Raw genomic sequence first — 20,908 nt, forward strand, 5'->3', positions numbered from 1 at the left:
ACTGAAGCGACTTAGCAGCAGCAGTAGCAGCAGCAAGGACAATAAAGGACAGAAATGGTATGCACCTAACAGAAGCAGAAGATATTAAGAAGAGGTGGCAAGAATACACAGAAGAACTATACAAAAAAGATCTTCATGAACCAGATAACCACAATGCTGTGATCACTCACCTAGAGCCAGACATCCTGGAATGTGAAGTCAAGTGGGCCTTAGGAAGCATCACTACAAACAAAGGTAGTGGAGGTGATGGAATTCCAGTTGAGCTATTCCAAATCCTGAAAGATGATGCTGTGAAAGTGCTGCACTCAATATGGCAGCAAATTTGGAAAACTCAGCAGTGGCCACAGGACTGGAAAAGGTCTGTTTTCATTCCAATCCCAAAGAAAGGCAATGCCAAAGAATGCTCAAACTACGCACAATTGCACTCATCTCACACGCTAGTAAAGTAATGCTCAAAAAAAAAAAAAGTAATGCTCATGAACTGTGAACTTCCAGATGTTCAAGCTGGATTTAGAAAAGGCAGAGGAACCAGAGATCAAATTGCCAACATCCGCTGGATCGTCGAAAAAGCAAGAGAGTTCCAGAAAAACATCTATTTCTGCTTTATTGACTATGCCAAAGCCTTTGACTGTGTGGATCACAATAAACTGTGGAAAATTCTTCAAAAAGATGGGAATATCAGACCACCTGACCTGCCTCTTGAGAAACCTATATGCAGGTCAGGAAGCAACAGTTAGAACTGGACATGGAACAACAGACTGGTTCCAAATAGGAAAAGGAGTACATCAAGGCTGTATATTGTCATCCTGCTTATTTAACTTATTGCTGGGAGAAAATATCAATAACCTCAGATATGCAGATGACACCACCCTTATGGCAGAAAGTGAAGAGGAAATAAAAAGCCTCTTGATGAAAGTGAAAGACGAGAGTGAAAAACTTGGCTTAAAACTCAACATTCAGAAAACTAAGATCATGGCATCCGGTCCCATCACTTCATGGGAAATAGATGGGGAAACAGTGGAAACAGTGTCAGACTTTATTTTGGGGGCTCCAAAATCACTGCAGATGGTGACTGCAGCCATGAAATTAAAAGACGCTTACTCCTTGGAAGGCAAGTTATGACCAACCTAGACAGCATATTACAAAGCAGAGACATTACTTTGCCAACAAAGGTCCGTCTAGCCACAGCCATGGTTTTTCCAGTGGTCATGTACGGATGTGAGAGCTGGACTGTGAAGAAGGCTCAAAGTCGAGGAATGGAAGCTTTGAGCTGTGGTGCTGGAGAGGACTCTTGAGAGGCCCTTGGATGCAAGGAGATCCAAAAAGTCCATCCTAAAGGAGATCAGTCCTGAATATTCATTGGAAGGACTGATGCTGAAATTCGAATACTTTGGCCACCTGATTCGAAGAACTGACTCACTTGAAAAGACCCTGATGGTGGGAAAGATTGAAGGCGGGAGGAGACGGGGACGACAGAGGATGCGATGGTCAGATGGCATCACTGACTCAACGGACAAGAGTCTGAGAGAGCTCCAGGAGTTGGTGATGGACAGTGAAGCCTTGCATGCTGCAGTCCATGGGGTTAAAAAGAGTCAGACACTACTGAGTGACTGAACTGAACTGAAACTGTAGCAACCAGAACAGTGTGCAATAGATAAATTGATGGGTGGGACATGAGAAAACAGAGTCTTAATGTATATAGGAAGTCAATATAAAATACAAGAAGCATTTTACGTCAGAGGCTAAAGTATCTAGTATTTAATAAACTGAGGTGATTTGCTACCCATATGAAATAAGATACAGTGCCTTATTTCATACCATATCCCTTACCCTCCAATGTTCTAGCTGGAGAAGTTAAAAAGTGACAATAAATACTTTTACAGAGAGAACTAGGATTGTGTTAGCTGTATCATTACCAACAAAGAGGATAAAGTAAAAACCCAAAATGGCCCAGTAAAGTGACTTATGGTCTTAGTAGTTTTCCCACAGTTTTCCTTCATGAATAGTTAATGCTTATGAATACAGAATTACAAACCAGGTGCCAAATGCTTTTGAACAGAGAAAATGCAAATGTTGGAGCTGACAGCGATCCTCTCTGAGGTCGGGCACTGTGCCGGCTGGCTGCGAGCTGCCCTGCATACCTAATTGTTCTGGAAAGCCTGGCCAGGGTGGAGAACTTGCTTGCTTTCCAGTGCCCTCACATCTGAACACAGTAACAAAAACTATGGCTTCTTATCTCGGGCCCGGCCCCGATTCTGAATTTCCTGTCACTTTAAGGACAGTCTTTTACCCGCGTTTAGCCTAAGGTTTAGTTGGCAAAGCCTCATAAGACTTTCCTCTGTCACCTTTGGGAACCAGCCAGGAAGTAACAATGTTCAGCCCACCGCGTTGTCCTGCTCAATCCAATGCTTTGCTTAAAAAGCCCACACCCAGAGCTCATTTAACGTGAGAAGGTAACACAGAGAAGCAACCTTTGGGAATGGCAGTCAAAACCAAAGTTCTTTGGAGTGCCTCATACTGCTCCTGTTTTATCGTAGGGGGTTTGCAGACTTTACCTGGTGTAGTATTTATACTTATTTTTGTGTTTACCAAGAGCCACATTATACTACGACTCACTTAATCCTAATGACCATCTCATGAACTAGGTACTATTGTTATTTTCTAGATGAGGAATGCGAGACACAGATGGCTTAAGGCACTGGCCGCAGGTCGCGGAGCTGGCGTGTGAAGGAGCCCGTTCCAGAACCCTGGGCGTTTACCAGCGCTCCCAGCCACACACACACCACGTCGCTTCGGGAAACGAGACAAGTCTAAACGTCTCCACTAGATGCTGTAGCCCCCTTCCTCTCTTTCAGAGGAAACAATATTCCTCCTCTTCTAAGGCTGATTTTCCACTAGGGCCCTTAAAAGATGAATCCGTGGCCCTCAGCCAATCAACATGCCAAACAACAACAAAAACCTTTCTCTTTGGAAAACAGGCACCTTTCAAGTTGTCTTCTCGCCAGTGCCATTTTCTTAAGTGAAGGCTACTCTTCATGCCCTACTTCACTCTCAGCAGCCCCCCTGAAGGCTGGCTCCATCCTTACTCTTCCAACCTAGTTGCTGAATTGGCCTCTGCTCAGAAGCACCCCCAGCATGCACAGTGCACAGCTCTTGGTAGTCCTCATTCTTTTGTAACTAACTGCTTCCCCTCCACCCCGCAAACACTCTCCAGTCTGCCCATTCCTCTCAATTCTAAGGCAGGCCAATAGCGCTTTGGGGCTCCTGTGTCGTCCTCTCTCCCCAACAATCCCATTTTCTGCGGCACACACCTGTTATTTAGCATTTCACTGGCTTCCCTCTGTTTTCAGGACAAAGACCAAAGTCCTTGCTGTCACCTACAAGGTAGGACTCTGGTCTGACTCTCTCCTGCGGGCCTCCCTCGTGCCCTCTCTACTCTGGCTACCAGTCTTCCTGCAGCCTCTCAGGTTCGCTGCTTTTCACATAAGGACCCAGGTGCTTCCTTCTGCCTCTAACCCTTGGCCAGCACCACTTCCCCTGGTTGATAAGTACTCCTCTTTCAGAGTGTAGACCAAAAGGTCACATCTCAAGGAGGCTTTTCTGATCCTACTCCAGAGACGTGGTTCGGTTCCCAGTACTCTTTTCATAGCATCAAAACGCTTCCTTCTAGCCTTACCCCAACTATATTGAACACCTTGCTTGTACTTTATTTTTTTTCATTCTCCAATTAAAAAAAAACTTAATTAATTTGTTTTAATTGGAAGCTAATGACTTTACAATATTGTAGTGGTTTTTGCCATACATTGACATGCATCAGCCATGCGTGTACATGTGTCCCCCATCCTGAACCCCCTTCCCACCTTGCTTGTACTTTATAAGCCTCGCATGTAGTAAGTGATCTCTCTATATTTTTAGAATAAATTGTGAACAGTTAGGGTATGGAGTTCTTAGAGGAAGAGGATCAGGCAAAGCCTTCCTCACAAAAGAGAAGCCATTCTGTTATCTAAGCCTGTCCATGATGCTTGTACTTGAACAGGTCTCAGCATTCAACCATCAGATCAACTGAAATCTAAAGGAAGAAGATGTTGACCTTTTCTGATCTTAGTAAGTTCAGTCAACTAAAACTTGGACTCTGCCAACCACCCAAGCCCCTTCATGAATATGCATGTACCCTTGGCTTAAAAGGTTCCCGCTTTTGCTGTTCTGGGAGACAGTGCTTTGGGAAAGATCCCTAGTGCTGACTTGCTCTGAGTAGTAAACCAAGCCAGTCTTCAGTCTGGTCATGTCTTGGCCTAACACCCATCAAGGTGAATCCAGGTTTTGGGTAACAAAATGTCTTTCTTCAGTTACTTCCTCTTCCTGTTCCGTACATGGTTCGCAAGGCTCCACCCCTTCAAGGACAGAGCGCCAACTGTCCTTGTGTCCTGTGCCCGTGGCGCTGCTTCCACGCAGCCCAGAGGCCCAGGTCCTCCTGGTTCTTTCTGACTCAACCTTGTCCTTCGCCTTGGTCCCACATGTGCAGCCCGGTACTGCCGAGTCCACTCTGAGCCGGTGCTTCTCCCTAGCCATGTGGCTCCCAGGCTGGGAAGGCGGATGCTGATACTGTGGAGGCCTTCTTTGCTCTAGCCTAACGCTGCGGCCAGCCCCTCTCCCTTAAGGAAGAGTCAGCATCAAAGGCTCCCCGCTGACTAGCAAGGAAAACAAAAACACGGGGACTTGAGTATTTTCTTATTCTTTCCTGTACTTCTTCATCTCCTGCTACCTTTCTAAATGTGCCTCATCTTCAGGCAGTCTGAGCTCTACAGTTTCTCTGCCTATTCCCCAAATCCCCACATTTGAATTCTATCCATGTTCAAGGTCTAGCCCTGACCAAATACCTCCTTCCAGGAAGTCTGCTTTCAGAAACTCTCCACCCTGCTATTACACTGTCTTCATACCTTATCTGCTTAATGTGTCTTAGTTTCTTTGAGGGAAAAGCTCGAATTGAATGCTTCTTTATTTCCCATCTACTGTCTTATAATGAATCCTGCCCTGGTGGGTGATCTTTGAGGGTTCCATCCCAGTGTTGAGAACAGGATTGCATGTGAGTAAAAGCCTAACCCAAATTCACTACATTTATGATGTAAGGTTATTGTTTAGTCACTAAGTTGCGTCTGACTCTTTTGCAACCCCGTAGACTGCAGCCTGCCAGGCTCCTCTATCAGTGGGATTTCCCAGGGAAGAATACTGGGGTGGGTTGCCATTTCCTTCTCCAGGGGCTCTTCCTGAGTGAGGGATTGAACCTGCATCTCCTGCACTGGCAGGCAGATTCTTTACCACTGAGCCACCAGGGAAGCTCATGATGTAAGATGGACAGGAAGTAAAATAATATATAAAACAAGACATAATTAAAGGAGTGGAGACAAACTCGAGTTTTCCCCTTATGTACATCATCATTTGAACTGTCACTTCTGACAGACACCAGATGAAGCCTCGGGCTGCAGCGAGCACTCACATAGTGTCCTATGGTGCTGGCGTAGGTGTCGGCGATCCAGGACATCTCCCGCTCGCCGGTGCTCATGTCGGGGGCGGGCACATCGACGCCAGGGCCTGGGGACACACAGAAAGGGCACGGCACCAATGTTTAAGGCAGATCATCTCAAACACATCCTTGCAGTTCTCCATAATAAAAAGGCTACCATGGCTAGAAAACTTCAGATTTCATCTAGGTTACCAATTCAAATCATAGACACACTACATGTTCCATTACAAAACGGACACACACAACATTACATAGCTTCTCCCACTTGCTATGAGTTTGGAAATTAGCTCTGTACAACAGATACACCACTCAAGAGACTTCTGAATGTGCAAGCATAGGCAAACCAGTTTAGCCTCTCTCGGCCTCAGTTTCTTAAACCGCACTTAGAGAGCATGGTGGCACAAGGAGGCTGCAGCCAGAAGGCTGTGTGTGTGTGTGTGTGTGCGCAGGCTGCAGTTAGAAAGTTATGTGTGTGTGTGTGTGTGTGTGCAGGCTGCAGCTAGAAGGCTGTGTGTGTGTGTGTGTGTGTGTGTGTGTGTAGGCTGCAGTTAGAAAGTTATGTGTGTGTGTGTGTGCAGGCTGCAGCTAGAAGGCTATGTGTATGTGTGTGTGTGTATGTGGAGGCTGCAGCTAGAAGGCTGTGTGTGTGTGTGTGTGTGTGTGTGTGTGTGTGTATGGCAGCTAGAAGGCCATGTGTGCGGCACAGCACAGTGACACACCTGCTTCCTGGGGATGGAAGCCCTCCTCACCAAGTAGAAAAAGCAAAAACACATGTTGCGGAGGCAACGATGTTAAGCCCATAAGACTTTTACCTGTGACAGAACCCTGCTTTGACCTATTATTAAAAGCTTACTCTGTACAGAAAGTTTTAGACCTTGGCTTTCAGTTCCTCAGAGCAGCAAATTAAATGGTTTGAAGCTAACAAGAAGTTAGCCCACAGGCAGTGACAAGTAACGACGACAGTCCTAATGCTGATGTCCTATGAGATCTCAGATGGAAATGTATTAAGTGGTGCCCGCTTAAATCTGTAAAGGCAGGAATATATAGAAATATACTCATCAAAATGGTAAGTAAGAATACAAAACAACCTGTTTAGTGGATTAGTTAACTAAAATACAGTATATCATGCAAAGAAATACTATTCAGCAGTTACGAAGAATGACGTGCACCCATGTAAATGACTTGGAATCATCATTAAAACGTACATGTGGAGGAAAAAGCAGGTTTGTCTAGCAAGTCTAAGTTCCCATCCATATAAATCTCTTTCTTTATACACTTGTTATTGTTTAGTCACTACGCTGTGTCAGACTCTCTGCAAGCCCCTAGACTGTAGCCTGCCAGATTCTTTTGTCCATGGAATTTTCCAGGCAAGAATACTGGAGTAGGCTGCTATTTCCTTCTTTAGGGAATCTTCCCAACCTAGGGATCAAACTTTGTGTCTCCTGCAAGTTTGGGAGGCAGATTCTCTACCAGGGAGCCACTAGAGAAGGTCTTCTCTGTATACACCTACGTGTAATCACTATACTTATTTCCATATACACGTATGCAGAGGTGTAGAAAGGTGAACTTTTTCACGATATTTAGAGTTCAGTCTTGTTTATAACTTTCTATATTGTTTCAACTGTAAAATACAAACTCATTACCTTTATAAAAAGAAAACCACAACGTTAACATGACAAATTGCTCCTGCATCCTTTTAGAGGTTCCCAGATGGCTCAGTAGTAAAGAATTCACCTGCAATGCAGTAAGCATGGTTCGATCCCTGGGTCGGGAAGATCCCCTGGAGAAGGAAATGGCAGCCCACTCCAGTATTCTTGCCTGAGATATCCCGTGGACAGAGGAGCACGGAAGGCTACAGTCTGTGGGGCTGCACATGACTCAGGGACTAAACCATTACCACCACCACCCAAAGTAAAACCACGAAGTATTATTACTACTCCATACAAAATCAACGTATAGGGATGCACAGATTACAAACAATTCCCGAGTTACAGGTAAATTCTCAAATACCTTACAAAGTACAGGTGTGAAAGTCTAGCCTTTTAACACTCAATCCTGTACCAATAAAATAAGATAAAAAGTTGACTGAAAAAAGCACCTGCTTTGGCAGGAATATAGAGGTAAAGCTAAACAGGTAATTTTGGTGCACAGAGATATAGGGGGGTGAGAAGGGAGCTCCACAGTTTAAAAGACGATACCCAAACGCACATAACAGAATTAACACCCTTTCACAAACTAAAAAAAAAGACAACGAAGGACCACTTCTCAGTTCATTCTATGAGGCCAGAACCCTGCTTTGACCTATTATTAAAAGCTTACTCTGTACAGAAAGTTTTAGACCTTGGCTTTCAGTTCCTCAGAGCAGCAAATTAAATGGTTTGAAGCTAACAAGAAGTTAGCCCACAGGCAGTGACAAGTAACGAACGACAGTCCTAATGCTGATGTCCTATGAGATCTCAGATGGAAATGTATTAAGTGGTGCCCGCTTAAATCTGTAAAGGCAGGAATATATAGAAATACACTCATCAAAATGGTAAGTAAGAATACAAAACAACCTGTTTAGTGGATTAGTTAACTAAAATACAGTATATCATGCTTTCATTCTTGATATGAAAGACTTCATAAGAATACTGAAGACCAGTATCTCTTAGAACAGTATCAGAAAAAATAAAATACTTATGAATAAACTTAACAGCAGTACAAAACTTGTACCTAGAAAACTGTAAAATATGAGTAAACAAACGGAAAGACATTCAGTACTCATGGACGGGAAGACTCACTATGGTTAAGATGGCAACACACAACAGATAAGTCAACAGATTCCAAGTATCCCTACCAAAACCCCAGGTGACAATATTTTTTTTTTTTTTGCAGAAATTGAAAAGCTGACCTTAAACTCATTCAATATGACAGGGCTAGGACCCAGACTCAGGTCTAACTCATAATCTGAAACTCTGTGGAAAGGCAAGTCAGAAAATAACTGAAATGATGCCAGGTTTGCTCAGGACTAATTCTGTGCCCTAGAGAGAGGAAAAGAAAGCCAACTGCCTCCCTCTTAGGCTACAAAGCTTTCTGGGCCCAGATGTCAGCTTAGTTGCAGAGTGGCTTAGTAAAGCTTTTATACATAAATAAAAAAGTTAAATTGCTAATATTTAAGCTTTCAGTATTTCAAGGAATCACTTTTTAACCTTTGAAATTACAGGGTTCTTATCAATATAGAGAAAATTAAGTTGTATATACTCTATATATGGGCAAAAAATACAACTCAATAAAGTCTGATACCACTCAAGACTATTAACTATGTTTGAGATTTAAGCTAAGCTATGATGCAAAACATCATGCAGGCGACCGGGATCAGTAGTTACTCTCTCGCTGCGTGAGTGCTCCCCCTGTACAGTGGCTGCAAGCAAAGCCCACAGCAGCGCCAGGGAGGCTGCGTGCCGAGAATCCAGACGCCTTCTACACTATGGAAGACAGGACAAGTCTAGTAAAGGTCTCGTGTTACCAGAAGGGGAAAACTTCAAAATAGGAACACATTAAGTCAATAGGAACTTGTCAACAGTGAGAAGAATACTGAGAAAGAAAAACAGAGGGTCAGGAAAACAGAAAAAGGAGCTTTTCCTTCCTGTTTAGTTTTCTGAGTTTACTATGTTAAACTACGGTAGCAAAATTCTATCAAACGATTTTATTTATTTATTTTTTACCACAGATCAGAATCTTTCAGGACAACAGGTTTAATTTGCTTGAAACTTAAAAGGATTAAATAATAATTATGCATCAAAGAATATTCACATCTCACACAAAATAATGTATGATACACATAATACTAGGATACAAAAACATAAAATGAGTGTCAGTACCCTCAGAAATTTAGTCTGACTGGCAAAAGCTCCTAGTAACAAACATTAGGGGCCCCAGGAATCAGCCAGTGATGGCCAAGTGAGTCATCAGAATGAGCCCCACACCTCCCAGCCTGCGCCCACTTCTCTGAAGGGAAAGGCCTGCTTCAGCCTCCGATTCCAAATAGCATGTTTTCTCACTGCTTTCAGAACAGGATTACTATTGCAAAACTCCTTTTCGCATATTAAAAATTATTTATGATGAAGGTATTATGTAGTTCCTGAAATCTTTTTGGATGCCACCACTGTTGACTGTGCTTGTGGTTCAACGCTGTTACAGGGTTCAAGAACCTTATACGTTACGTCTGTACAGGAGAAGAGGTGCAGCGGCCTCTGTCGCTGTCCACGCTGTGTACTGGGAACGTGAGCTGTTCTCTTAGAGCGGAGTCCAAACGTGCCCTGGTGTGCTCGCCATGTTTAACACAGAACCCAATTTCTCAGAGGAAAAGGACAAGCCCATCCATGTCTGTATCCATATACAGACAAAAGCAGGGGTTTAGAATTATGACAACTACTTTTCAGATGTTCCCACACTGTGGAAACCTACACGGCAATACTTACCAATAAAGCCCTTCTTGGCCAGCTCCATGGTGAACCTCCTTGTGATCTTTTCCAATTCATTATCCTGTAAAGGAAAAAGGGGAAAACATGACAACAATGAAAAAGTAATTTTTGATAGAAAAACCACTAGAGGAGATAACTAACCGTTGCATCCTATTTTCTACTTATGGAACACTTTCATATTATCTTGTGTAATCTTCAGAAAAACAGCTCCTAAAGTAGGCATTTCCATTCTAAATGGAAATTAAATTTTACATTTCTGAGACCAAAAATTAGGTTACCTAAGAAGGACAGGGAAGTCTAGCATGCCGCAGCCCATGGGGTCGCAGAGCTGGACAAGACGCAGTGACTGAGCAACAAGCAACACAGAGCAGCGTAGTGCTCACACTTGTCCTTCTTGTACCAGTACAGGAGTCTATGAGCAATCCTCAGGGCTTATTTTCATCTAATCACAATTTTAAAAACATAGATATTGTTTGTATGCAGATATTAATTCATATAATTTATTAAACTTAATACAGAGGCTAATTAGTAACATTAACTTGGAATTGATAGGATACATAATATTTTTACCAAACTACATACACTAGAACCTTGAGATCCCAACATAAAAACCTCAGATCATAGTTGTATTAGTATATGATATATTTATATATAGTATATTTACATTATAGCCATATTTAATAAACATGTACACAAATGCCTAAGAATATGAATGTATACTTATTACCTTTTAACCAAGTAGGAAAATAAAAAAGGACATTGATGTAAGCAGGTGAACCTTTATATGGCAGAACATTCAATGAGTTAGCTGCCTGCTTGTTTTTTCATTGCTTTTTAAAGCAACAGGACCCATTAATCTCACGGGTATTAGGGATGCGCAGAAGCACAGTGATTTCAAGCCCTTTGCAGAGGCACCATATGCACTAATGTCATTTTGGTACTTACAGTGTAGTTCTTGGGATTGATCTTCACACCAGCTTTGGCACCCCCAAATGGCACATCTGAAAGAGAAGTTTGAAAGCTGTTATTCCATATAAAGGATAAAAGACTTAAAAAGGCAGAAAGCACTATGTAATACTATAAAAGTGTGATGCTTTTAGCTTTAGTTTCAGAAGGTTCAGTAAATAAGCCCACAATGATCTCTCCTAAAATGATGTAATATAAATTCTAAGAGTATACAAATTATAGTGCATATCTAATCCGAGTGCCTTACTATGTCTAAAATGTAACAAAGTATTTTTCTTGTACTATGGTTTGGTCTTATTTACAGAGTATAGAAAGGGATTTAAACAAATATCTACACTTCAGGAAAATTCAGTTAATTCCTATAAAAAGTCTCCCATTTAGAAAAAGGTAAACCAAGACTTACAGAAAAAAATGATGTAAGTCTTTCACAACCTAAAAAAAGCAAAACAAACCCCAAAGACTTCTCCTAAGGTATATTTCTCTAACATCTTAAAAGTAACCTTGTATGCAAACATTTTCCCAGAGTTCTTATAAGGTAGCAACAAAGGAGACCACTTACCAACCACTGCACACTTATATGTCATCAGAGAAGCCAGAGCTTTTACTTCATCTACACTCACATCAGTGCTGTAACGGATACCTGGTTGTTAAAAAAAAAAAAAAAAAAGATGGGGTGAGAAAGGAGGGGATGTATTTAGAACATCCTTCCAGCATGTTAAAAATAGAAGAACTCAAAAATGTCCACACTTTTTAAACAACAATTAAAGTAGCTTATCATTAAAGAGTCAGTAACAGATGGAGTTCCCTGGTGTCCCAGTGGTTAAGACTTTGCCTTTCATGCAAGGAGTACAGGTTCGATCCCTGGTCAGAGAACTAAGATCCTGTATGCCCCAAAAGAATGAGCACTGAATTTGATTCAAGTATTCTGATATTTTAGAGAAAAAGATTTGCCCACAAAGGTCTGTATAGTCAAAGCTATGGTTTTTCCAGCAGTCATGTACAGATATGAGAGTTGGACCATAGAAAACGCTGGGCACCAAAGAACTGATGCTTTTGAATTGTGGTGCTGGAGATGACTTGAGCCCCTTGGATAGCAAGGAGATTGAATCAATCAATCCTAAAGGAAATCAACCCTGAAAATTCATTGGAAAGACTGATGCTGAAGCTCCAATATTTTGGCCACCAACACAGAAAGCTGACCCACTGGAAAAGATCCTGATGCTGGGAAAGACCGAGGGCAGGAGGAGAAGGGGGCGACAGAGGATGAGATGGTTTGATGGCATCACCGACTCAATGGACATAAATTTGAGCTAATTCTGGGAGACAGTGGAGGACAGAGGAGCCTGGTGTGCTGCAGTCCATGGGGTCACAAAGAGTCAGGCATGACTTAGCAACTGAATAACAACATAGATACTTATATGTATATAATATATAAAACATATGCACGCCACATCTTTATCTGCTCATCTGTTGGACACTTCGAGTGCTTCCATATTTTGGCTATTACAAATAATGCTGCTTCTAAACACTGAGGTGCATGTATCTTTTTGAAATTAGTATTTTCATTTTTTTCATATACATTCCCAGAAGTGGAACTGCTAAATCATATGGTAGCTCTATCTTTATTTTTCCTGAGGCACCTCCAGTTTTCCAGAAATTGGCTGCACCAATTAACACTCCCACCAACTCTACTGTGTGTGCTCCCTTTTCTCTACTCCCTCACCAACGTTTGCTATTTGTGGTCTTCCACTTTTAAATTAGATTGTCTTTTTAGTATGGAGTTGTAGGAGCTGTTTACATACTTTAGATATTTAACCCAAATGTTTTCTCCCAGCCAGTAGATAATGTCTTTTCACTTTGTTGCTGGTTTCCTTTGCCTTAGGAGACAGGTCCAAAAAAAATACTGCTATGATTTATGTCAGAGTGTTCTGCCTTTGTTTTTCTCTAAAAGTTTTATGGTTTCCGATCTTACCTTTAGGTCTTTAAGTTTTGAGTTTATTTTTGAATCTTTTCCCAATTGTATATTCTTGCGTCCTTTGTTGTAGATTAATTGACTGCAAGTGTGTGGGCTTATTTATGGGCTCTCTATTCTGTTCCATTGATCTGTGTGTCTTTTTTGTGCCAGAAATATACTGTTTTGATTGCTGTAACTTTGTAGTATAGTCTGAAGTCAGGGAGCATGATACCACCAGCTTTATTCTTTTTTTCTCCAGATTGTTTTGGCTATACAAGATCTTCTGTGGTTCCATACAAATTTTAGTTTTTCTAGTTCTTTGAAAAACTGTTATGAGATTTTGATAGGGGTTGCATTAAACCCATTGATTACTTTGGGTATTATGGACATTTTAATATTATGAATTCTTCCAATCTATGAACACAGGATATTTTCCACTTCTTTTTATCTTCAATTTCCTTCAATAACATCTTAGGTCTTTTATCTCCTTGGTTAAGCTAAAAAATTGCTTAAATACTAAAATGTGTTTATACAAATTAATGAATAGGCATTACTTAGGCATGTTACTGGGGCTTCCCTGGTGGCTCAGCAGTAGTCTGTCTGCAATGCAGGAGCCCTAGGTTTGATCCCTGGGTTGGGAAGATACCCTGGAGGAGGGTATGACAACCCACTCTAGGACGCTTGCCTAGAGAATCACATAGACACAGGAGCCTGGCAGGCTGCAGTCCATAGGGTTGCACAGAGTTGGACATGACTGAAGTGACTAAGCAGCAGGCATATCATTTAGTGGAAACTAAGCTAGGCCAGGAATCTGGGTTGGGTGTAGTGCCCATCATTTTCTAACAAGTGAATCCCCACCCAAATAGCAACTGCAATGGAAGTCTGCACCTGCTCACCTGGTTGAGCAATGAGGTATAAGCAATGCTCTAGGCTTCACGCCAGAATTGCTTGGGATAATGTGTATGAGGCAGCTGGCACAGTGTCTGCATGTGGTCAATACTTCACTCTCAAGTATTTTCATTTCTATAATAAGTATTACAAAGTAGTGGCAAATAGCAAAGAAATGTACATTTAAAAACTCTAAATGGATAGCATTTTAAGCAGTTCAATGAACTTTGATTACTTCTCAAGATAAATTCATACGGGTGGTAGAGTAGTGCACTATTAAGAACGAGCATTTTTCTTATTATATATAAAGCCCTTTTATCAGTGTGCTGTTAGAGTCTGTGCAGTTCAGTTCAGTCGCTCAGTTGTGTCCGACTCTTTACAATCCCATGAATCACAGCACGCCAGGCCTCCCTGTCCATCACTAACTCCTGGAGTTCACCCAAACTCATGTGCATTGAGTCGGTGATGCCATCCAGCCATCTCATCCTCTGTCATCCCCTTTTCCTCTTGCCCCCAATCCCTCCCAGCATCAGGGTCTTTTCCAATGAGTCAACTATTCGCATGAGGTAGCCAAAGTATTGGAGTTTCAGCCTCAGCATCAGTCTTTCCAATGAACACCAGGACTGATCTCCTTTAGGATGGACTGGTTTGATCTCCTTGCAGTCCAAGGGACTCTCAAGAGTCTTCTCCAACACCACAGTTCAAAAGCATCAATTCTTCAGCGCTCAGCTTTCTTCACAGTCCAACTCTCACATCCATACATGACCACTGGAAAAATCATAGCCTTGACTAGACGGACCTTTGTTGGCAAAGTAATATCTCTGCTTTTGAATATGCTATCTAGGTTGGTCATAACTTTCCTTCCAAGGAGTAAGCGTCTTTTAATTTCATGGCTGCAGTCACCATCTGCGGTGATTTTGGAGCCCCTAAAAATAAAGTCTGACACTGTTTCCACTGTTTCCCCATCTATTTGCCATGAAGTGATGGGACCAGATGCTATGATCTTAGTTTTCTGAATGTTGAGCTTTAAGCCAACTTTTTCACTCTCCTCTTTCACTTTCATCAAGAGGCTTTTTAGTTCCTCTTCACTTTCTGCCATAAGGGCGGTGTCATCTGCATATCTGAGGTTATTGATACTTCTCCCTGCAATCTTGATTCCAGCTTGTGCTTCTTCCAGCCCAGTGTTTCTCATGATGGACTCTGCATATAAGTTAAATATATGAGTCTGTGCAAGTAGTCACTAAATTATATTAACTTCTTTTTTCTAAAAGACTTTTTTTTAATGTGGACCAGTTTTTTATTGAATTTGTTACAATATTGTTTCTGTTGTGTGTTTTAGTTTTTTCACCAGGAGGCATGTGAGATCTTAGCTCCTCAATCAGGGATCAAACCAGCACCCCCTGCATTAGAAGGGGAAGTCTTAACCACTGGACCACCAGGGAAGCCCCCCTTCCTTTCTTAAGTGGGGGAAAAGTTACTTTCCCTTACCCAGTGCTTATAACTAGTGCCTTCAATGAAAAACAGTGTGAAATATTTAACATTCAGAAATCAGAGAGAAATTTAAGTTCTAGACTTAAATGCTCACTGGAAACCAGACCCTCTTTCTACATGGTGTAAACAAAACGTCTGTTTTACTGCAGAAGTCCTGGAATGATGAGTCAGAAACTGTGCATGTAACAAAAAGCATGTTTCCGCTGGATGGCACCAGGAATTCCTGTTTGTAAAGTGAACTTTTCTCTCCTAGCCACACCCATTTACAGAGTTCAGCTCAAAGACACTGAAGAACAGTAGTCACATAAATTACCTCTCATTCCACAGGCATTTTCTGCAGGCTAGGAACCAACGACGACTCCCAGTGAACTGAGGCAAGGGATGACTACAAGGAAAGTAGTGGGGTCAGGGGGATAAGCCTTGGAACAGATAAGGGCAGACACAGAGAGGAGCCTAGAAACCCGTGCATGGGCTGCCTGGCCTAGAGAAGACATATGCTTTTAACTTTCTAATTAGTGATACATGAATGTTTTTAATTCTGGAAATCAGCAGATATACTAGTACAGAGTGACCCACACTATTAATATGAGGGGGAAAAAAAACAACGTCAACAAGTACTCTGCACTAAACACTCGAGGTAACAGGTTAACAAACTCCAGTAACACAGGAAATTACCTACACCCAAGGGATAGCTAGTTACTCTTCCTCCTTTGGGACTGAAAATCAAAGAAAATCACTAAAAATATACTGCCACCTGAAAAATTCTTCATCACATTCTAGCTGATGCTAAGAATATGACTGCAAAGAAGACAATATTTCCACTAAATTTGTAAATTCAGTGGATTGGGAGATACTACATTAAGACAAAGTTACTCATAAAGCCAAATACCCTCATGCATAAAAGAAAATCAGAAAAACTTAAAACATTTTAAACCAAAATGAAGCAAGAAAGAAGGACCTTATTTTCAGTATGAATAGTCTCATTTTTTATAGAACCAAGCCTTTCTTTCCCTCTTTTCTGTGGCAGAGAAGGCTAAAGGTAAGCAAGACCAGAGACTGAATGGGGTACAGGGACAGAAACTAAAAGGAACAAACCTTATTAGAGAAATGGAGAAAAGTATGTCAGGGTTTTTGGGTATCGTAAAGTCTCAGAGCCTATGCTGACATTAGCATTACTAGTGTTTGGGAAGAGATCAGTTGGGTCTTTGAACAACAGATGTAATAATGGAGGTAGATGCTTCCAATGGAAAGCATAAGCCCACAGCTGGGCACCCTAGAAAGGGAACTGGGTGATTAGAGGTGTGGACCACAGGCCTAACGTCGTAAGAAATGGGGGGTGGGGAAAGGAATACATTAGAAGGTTGGGACTAACATATACACACTATATAAACAGATCAACAAAGACCTACTGTATGGGTAGGTCTACTGTATAGGAATTGTACTCAGTGCTCTGTAATAATGTCTATGGGAAAGAATCTGAAAAATAGAAATAAACATATGTGTAACTCAACCACTATGCTGTACACCTGAAACTAACACTGCAAATTAACTGTACTGCAATGTAAAACGAAAATTAAAAAGGAGACCGAAACGGGGTCTAAAGTCAAGGACCACAGCTGACAGTAATCTGTGCTTTCAATTCACCAGAGTAAACCAAAGAAACACCACCCACGACAATGTTTATTACTTATCAAACTTGGTAACATTGGAGGAAGGCTTCGTAATAGAACTTTGTAATCATTCCTTGGATTCCCCAGAGAAGTTAACCTAATATATACTTGTTTTGAGCTAACTAGTAACCAGATGTTTGAAAAGAACATCAGTGAAATGCAGACATCTGCAAACCACACACAGCATGAAATGTGTCTCAGCCTTTTAACTTAATTACTGAAGGTTTCCCTTACTACCTTCAAGAGCCTAAGACTGGCGTACAGTAAGTTTTTCTAGAAGGAAAAAAATCGAAAGCAAAAACTGGCTACGTTGCTATGGCGGTAAAGAAAACACAAGAGCTGATTACACTGAAAAAGATGCAGTGAAAACCACTACTGGGTAGCTTGAATTTTTCTTCCTTTTCCTAGCTGACTCAGAATCAAAACATACAAAAAGCTCTTAGTGACTAAGGAAGCTTTGTTTTTTATGATGAATCATTAACTAAATACATTCATGTAAATTCAAATGGTTGTAAATGTCACTTGAACCTGGATCTTTTAATAGGGTTTGATTTATGGATTAGAAATTCAATTCCCACCTGTACTGTGTCTTTTCAGAAACTATACTCAATAGCCAAGAGTTCTGCTACAAGCATGAAGTGAAGTGAAGTCGCTCAGTCGTGTCTGACTCTTTGCGACCCTATGGACTGTAGCCCACCAGGCTCCTCAGTCCATGGGATTCTCCAGGCAAGAATACTGGAGTGGGTTTCCATTTCCTTCTCCAGGGGATCTTCCTGACCCAGAGATCGAACCCGGGTCTCCCGCATTACAGGCAGACGCTTTAACCTCTGAGCTACCAGGGAAGCCCTGGCATAGAAACCACAAGCATAGAAACCCATAAAGGGAAAGAGGACTTACAACACTTATTAAAGTTCATGCACTACTACACTTGGCATTTACTCATTAGAACCTATTTTCTCAATAATATAATCCCCTAATTCGCAATGAAAGAACATAACTTAATTTAAAGTGAGGAGAGAAGGCAAAGAAGCAGTGAGAAACCAGTACCTACCCACCAGCAAGTAAAGGCCATAGAAAAGACTCAAAGTCTCACAAAAATTCCTTCAGCCTCAGGAAGGAGTATTTAGTTCAGGAGCTAAGGACTGCTTTTGAAAGTATCCATGTAAGAAGGCAGGGAACACTTCACCGTTTTAACCTATTATCAAAATTTTTATTTTAAGCACTTTGAAGAGGTAAATCTTAGCCTTCTGGAAGTGAATGTTTAGCAGATGCTGAGAAAATGGAATGGAAAATGTATTTCTTTCCATTAAAATTTCAAAATTACATAACATATATGCCTGTTTTCATCAAAATTCAAATAAGGAAAAGCAGATGTCTCCTGATTACCACTTATGACATCATTCTTTAGGGGTGAATATTCTTAGCAACTTAAATGTATATGTATCCTTCCAAGTCATTTCCCTGCATTTATGTATATACATATCTATAGAACATACAGCTCTGTTTTGTGCTTAAGTATTTAACTTACTGCCCAATGGATGGAGGAAAGAATATGCATTAGAGGGGGGAGGGAAGATTCTGTTAATTTTTGTTTTATTGATTCCTTACTCTGATAATACTACTAAACTTAGTCATACCTTCATACTAAAGAGGTCTTGGGAATGACGCTAGTAAGCCTTGTGAATATACAGTAGGTAACATTTAGTAAAAGACAACAATTTGTTATAAAAAGGTTCAAAGAGGTAAAGGCTCAAACTTTCAGGTATCTAGTTTCATATCTATTATTTACAAGTCTAGGAGATATCTGAGAGGGATCTTAAGAGAGGAAGAGAAGAATTATAGGGATATTGGACACAAGGTAGGGACAGGTACCACAGGGACTATACTTTGCAAGGATAAAGTTGAGAAAAACGTATGCCTGTGTTTTTTCCTAAGGATCATTTTATACCAGACTTCCTTTATTTTCAAAGTCCAATCCTCTTTCCTCGTAACACTTCTTTCCCTAATACCAGTTTTTCTACCAGCATCGCAGAGGAGAAAACCGAGTTATCTTTGACTCTCCATTCCATGTACCCTACCTGTAGGGGAATCCTGAAGCTATCAAGGAGCCAAGAATTGGTTCATCAGAACAAAAGGTGCTCGTATTCACCCAGGAAATTCCAAGGGCTTTAGGAACTCTGTATAGGATGCTCCTGCCATCCCCCATAACTCTGGAAATTACAAGGATTTCAGGGCCTCTGTGTTAGCAACTAGAGTCAAAGGCCAAATATTAAAACAACGGGCACGCTCAGAACCCCTATCACTCAGGAAATTACATGGGTTTTAGAAGCTCTGTATTAGTAATCAAATGAATATTTACACTATAAAACCTTTTCACTATTTACAAACACAGTCTGTCTTCACGATCCCAACACACAGTCCTGCCTCCTGCTAGAGCTATCGTCACCTCCTCTTTGACATCTCTTTATCTGAAATGACCTTTTCCCAATCTAAGTCCTATCCAGCTTTACCTACCTCTAGACAGTCTTTCTCTGGCATCTTCCTTGAACTCCTACTGCAGCAACATATTATTCAGAGTGCTTTCAACTGTGTCACTAGAATCCGCCTGCAATGCAGGAGACCAGGGTTCCATCCCTGGGTTGGGAAGATCCCCTGGAGAAGGGAATGGCTAACCACTCCAGAATTCTTGCCTGGAGAATTCCATGGACAAAGGAGCCTGGTGGACTACTGTCCATGGGGTTGCACAGTCGGACACGACTGAACGGCTAACGCTTTTTAGGAAAGGAAAGTCAATCTTTATAATTGTTATTTGTGTCATCTTTCACATTTTCAACTAGCCAAGAAGCAATTCAGAAACAGTAAAAGGTCTGAGAGACTTTCGCCAGGAACAGTCAAGAGAAATAATAGCGATTCATGATCAAGTTTGCTTAGTTTATAGGAAGAGACACCCAGAAGAAAGCCATTTTAAAAATTATTGCACTGACTAGTAATAAATTTTGATTAACTCTTACATGAGTCAATTTTTAACTTTTTACATGAATAAATCCAGACAGTAAAGACTTAAGAAGGTGGGTGCCGGAATCATATGGCTAGAACCTGAACTGAACCCTACTACTTACGGCTGTGTAACCCCCGCCAAAGAAGACCTCATTCTCTAACCTTAGTATCTGCATCAGAAAATCTGGGTCAACAGTGCATTCACGAGGTTGTTCTGAGGAATCAAAGCAGTGATGTCTGAACCGCTCTTAGCAAAATGAACAGTGCAGGACTCAACCCATGTTATCTGTCCCTTGTTTTGCCAGTCGACCCTGGAGAAGGCAGGCTCTCCCAGGTACAGCTGCCTGTTGGAAGGCAATCGGAAACATTCTGAGCAGCCCTCTCTCAGACTGTCTTCTTGGCCTTCAGAAAAACTCTCCTGCCTTCATTAGTAGTATTTCATACGTTAACACTTCAGTCTCGATAGTGTGTACTTCCATCTGCGTTAACTTCTGCCTCTGGAAAGGCGAAAACATTGATTCATCTGGATAGCTAGGTCAGTTCTAGATAACAGTTGTGGTCTTAAGACTGTTCACGGTTATCTTGTAGGAAAGGATTGGGAATACAGCTGCTTCATTTTATAACTTTCACAAATATTCACAAAAATTACTCACAATTATTCACAAACGTTCACAGATTATTAGAACATTTGTATTTTAACAGGGATTTGTTGGGTGGAGCAGTTATGGGCCCATTTATGAATCGACATGCTTCATTAAAGTGCTATTAAAGGTTTTTCCCTTCATTATTTATAACAACCTAATTATTATGCAAAATAATCAGGAAAAAAAAAAAAGTCTCGTGTCAGAGACTATATAGCCTAGGAGTTTTCAACATCCAGAAGTTGATATTTTAGTCTTTATTGGTTCTTGGCAAAGCCCTCAGTTATCTTTAACATAACTGGATATGAAACAATTTT

At 41.2% G+C, this 20,908-nt stretch overlaps 1 protein-coding gene across 1 annotated transcript in view; it reads right to left on the bottom strand.

Moving 5' to 3' along the window:
• GLUD1 (glutamate dehydrogenase 1) overlaps positions 1–20,908 on the bottom strand; it is a 38,542-nt gene that overhangs the window by 12,965 nt on the left and 4,669 nt on the right. The window contains exons 2-5 of the mRNA XM_005909989.2: positions 11,510–11,590; positions 10,930–10,985; positions 9,982–10,045; positions 5,495–5,589 (exon numbers count right to left, since the gene is read on the bottom strand). Coding sequence (XP_005910051.2) covers positions 5,495–5,589; positions 9,982–10,045; positions 10,930–10,985; positions 11,510–11,590 — 296 coding nt within the window. The remainder of the gene's footprint in view (positions 1–5,494; positions 5,590–9,981; positions 10,046–10,929; positions 10,986–11,509; positions 11,591–20,908) is intronic.

Source organism: Bos mutus, chromosome 28 (assembly GCF_027580195.1).
Source record: "Bos mutus isolate GX-2022 chromosome 28, NWIPB_WYAK_1.1, whole genome shotgun sequence".
NCBI lineage: Eukaryota > Metazoa > Chordata > Mammalia > Artiodactyla > Bovidae > Bos > Bos mutus.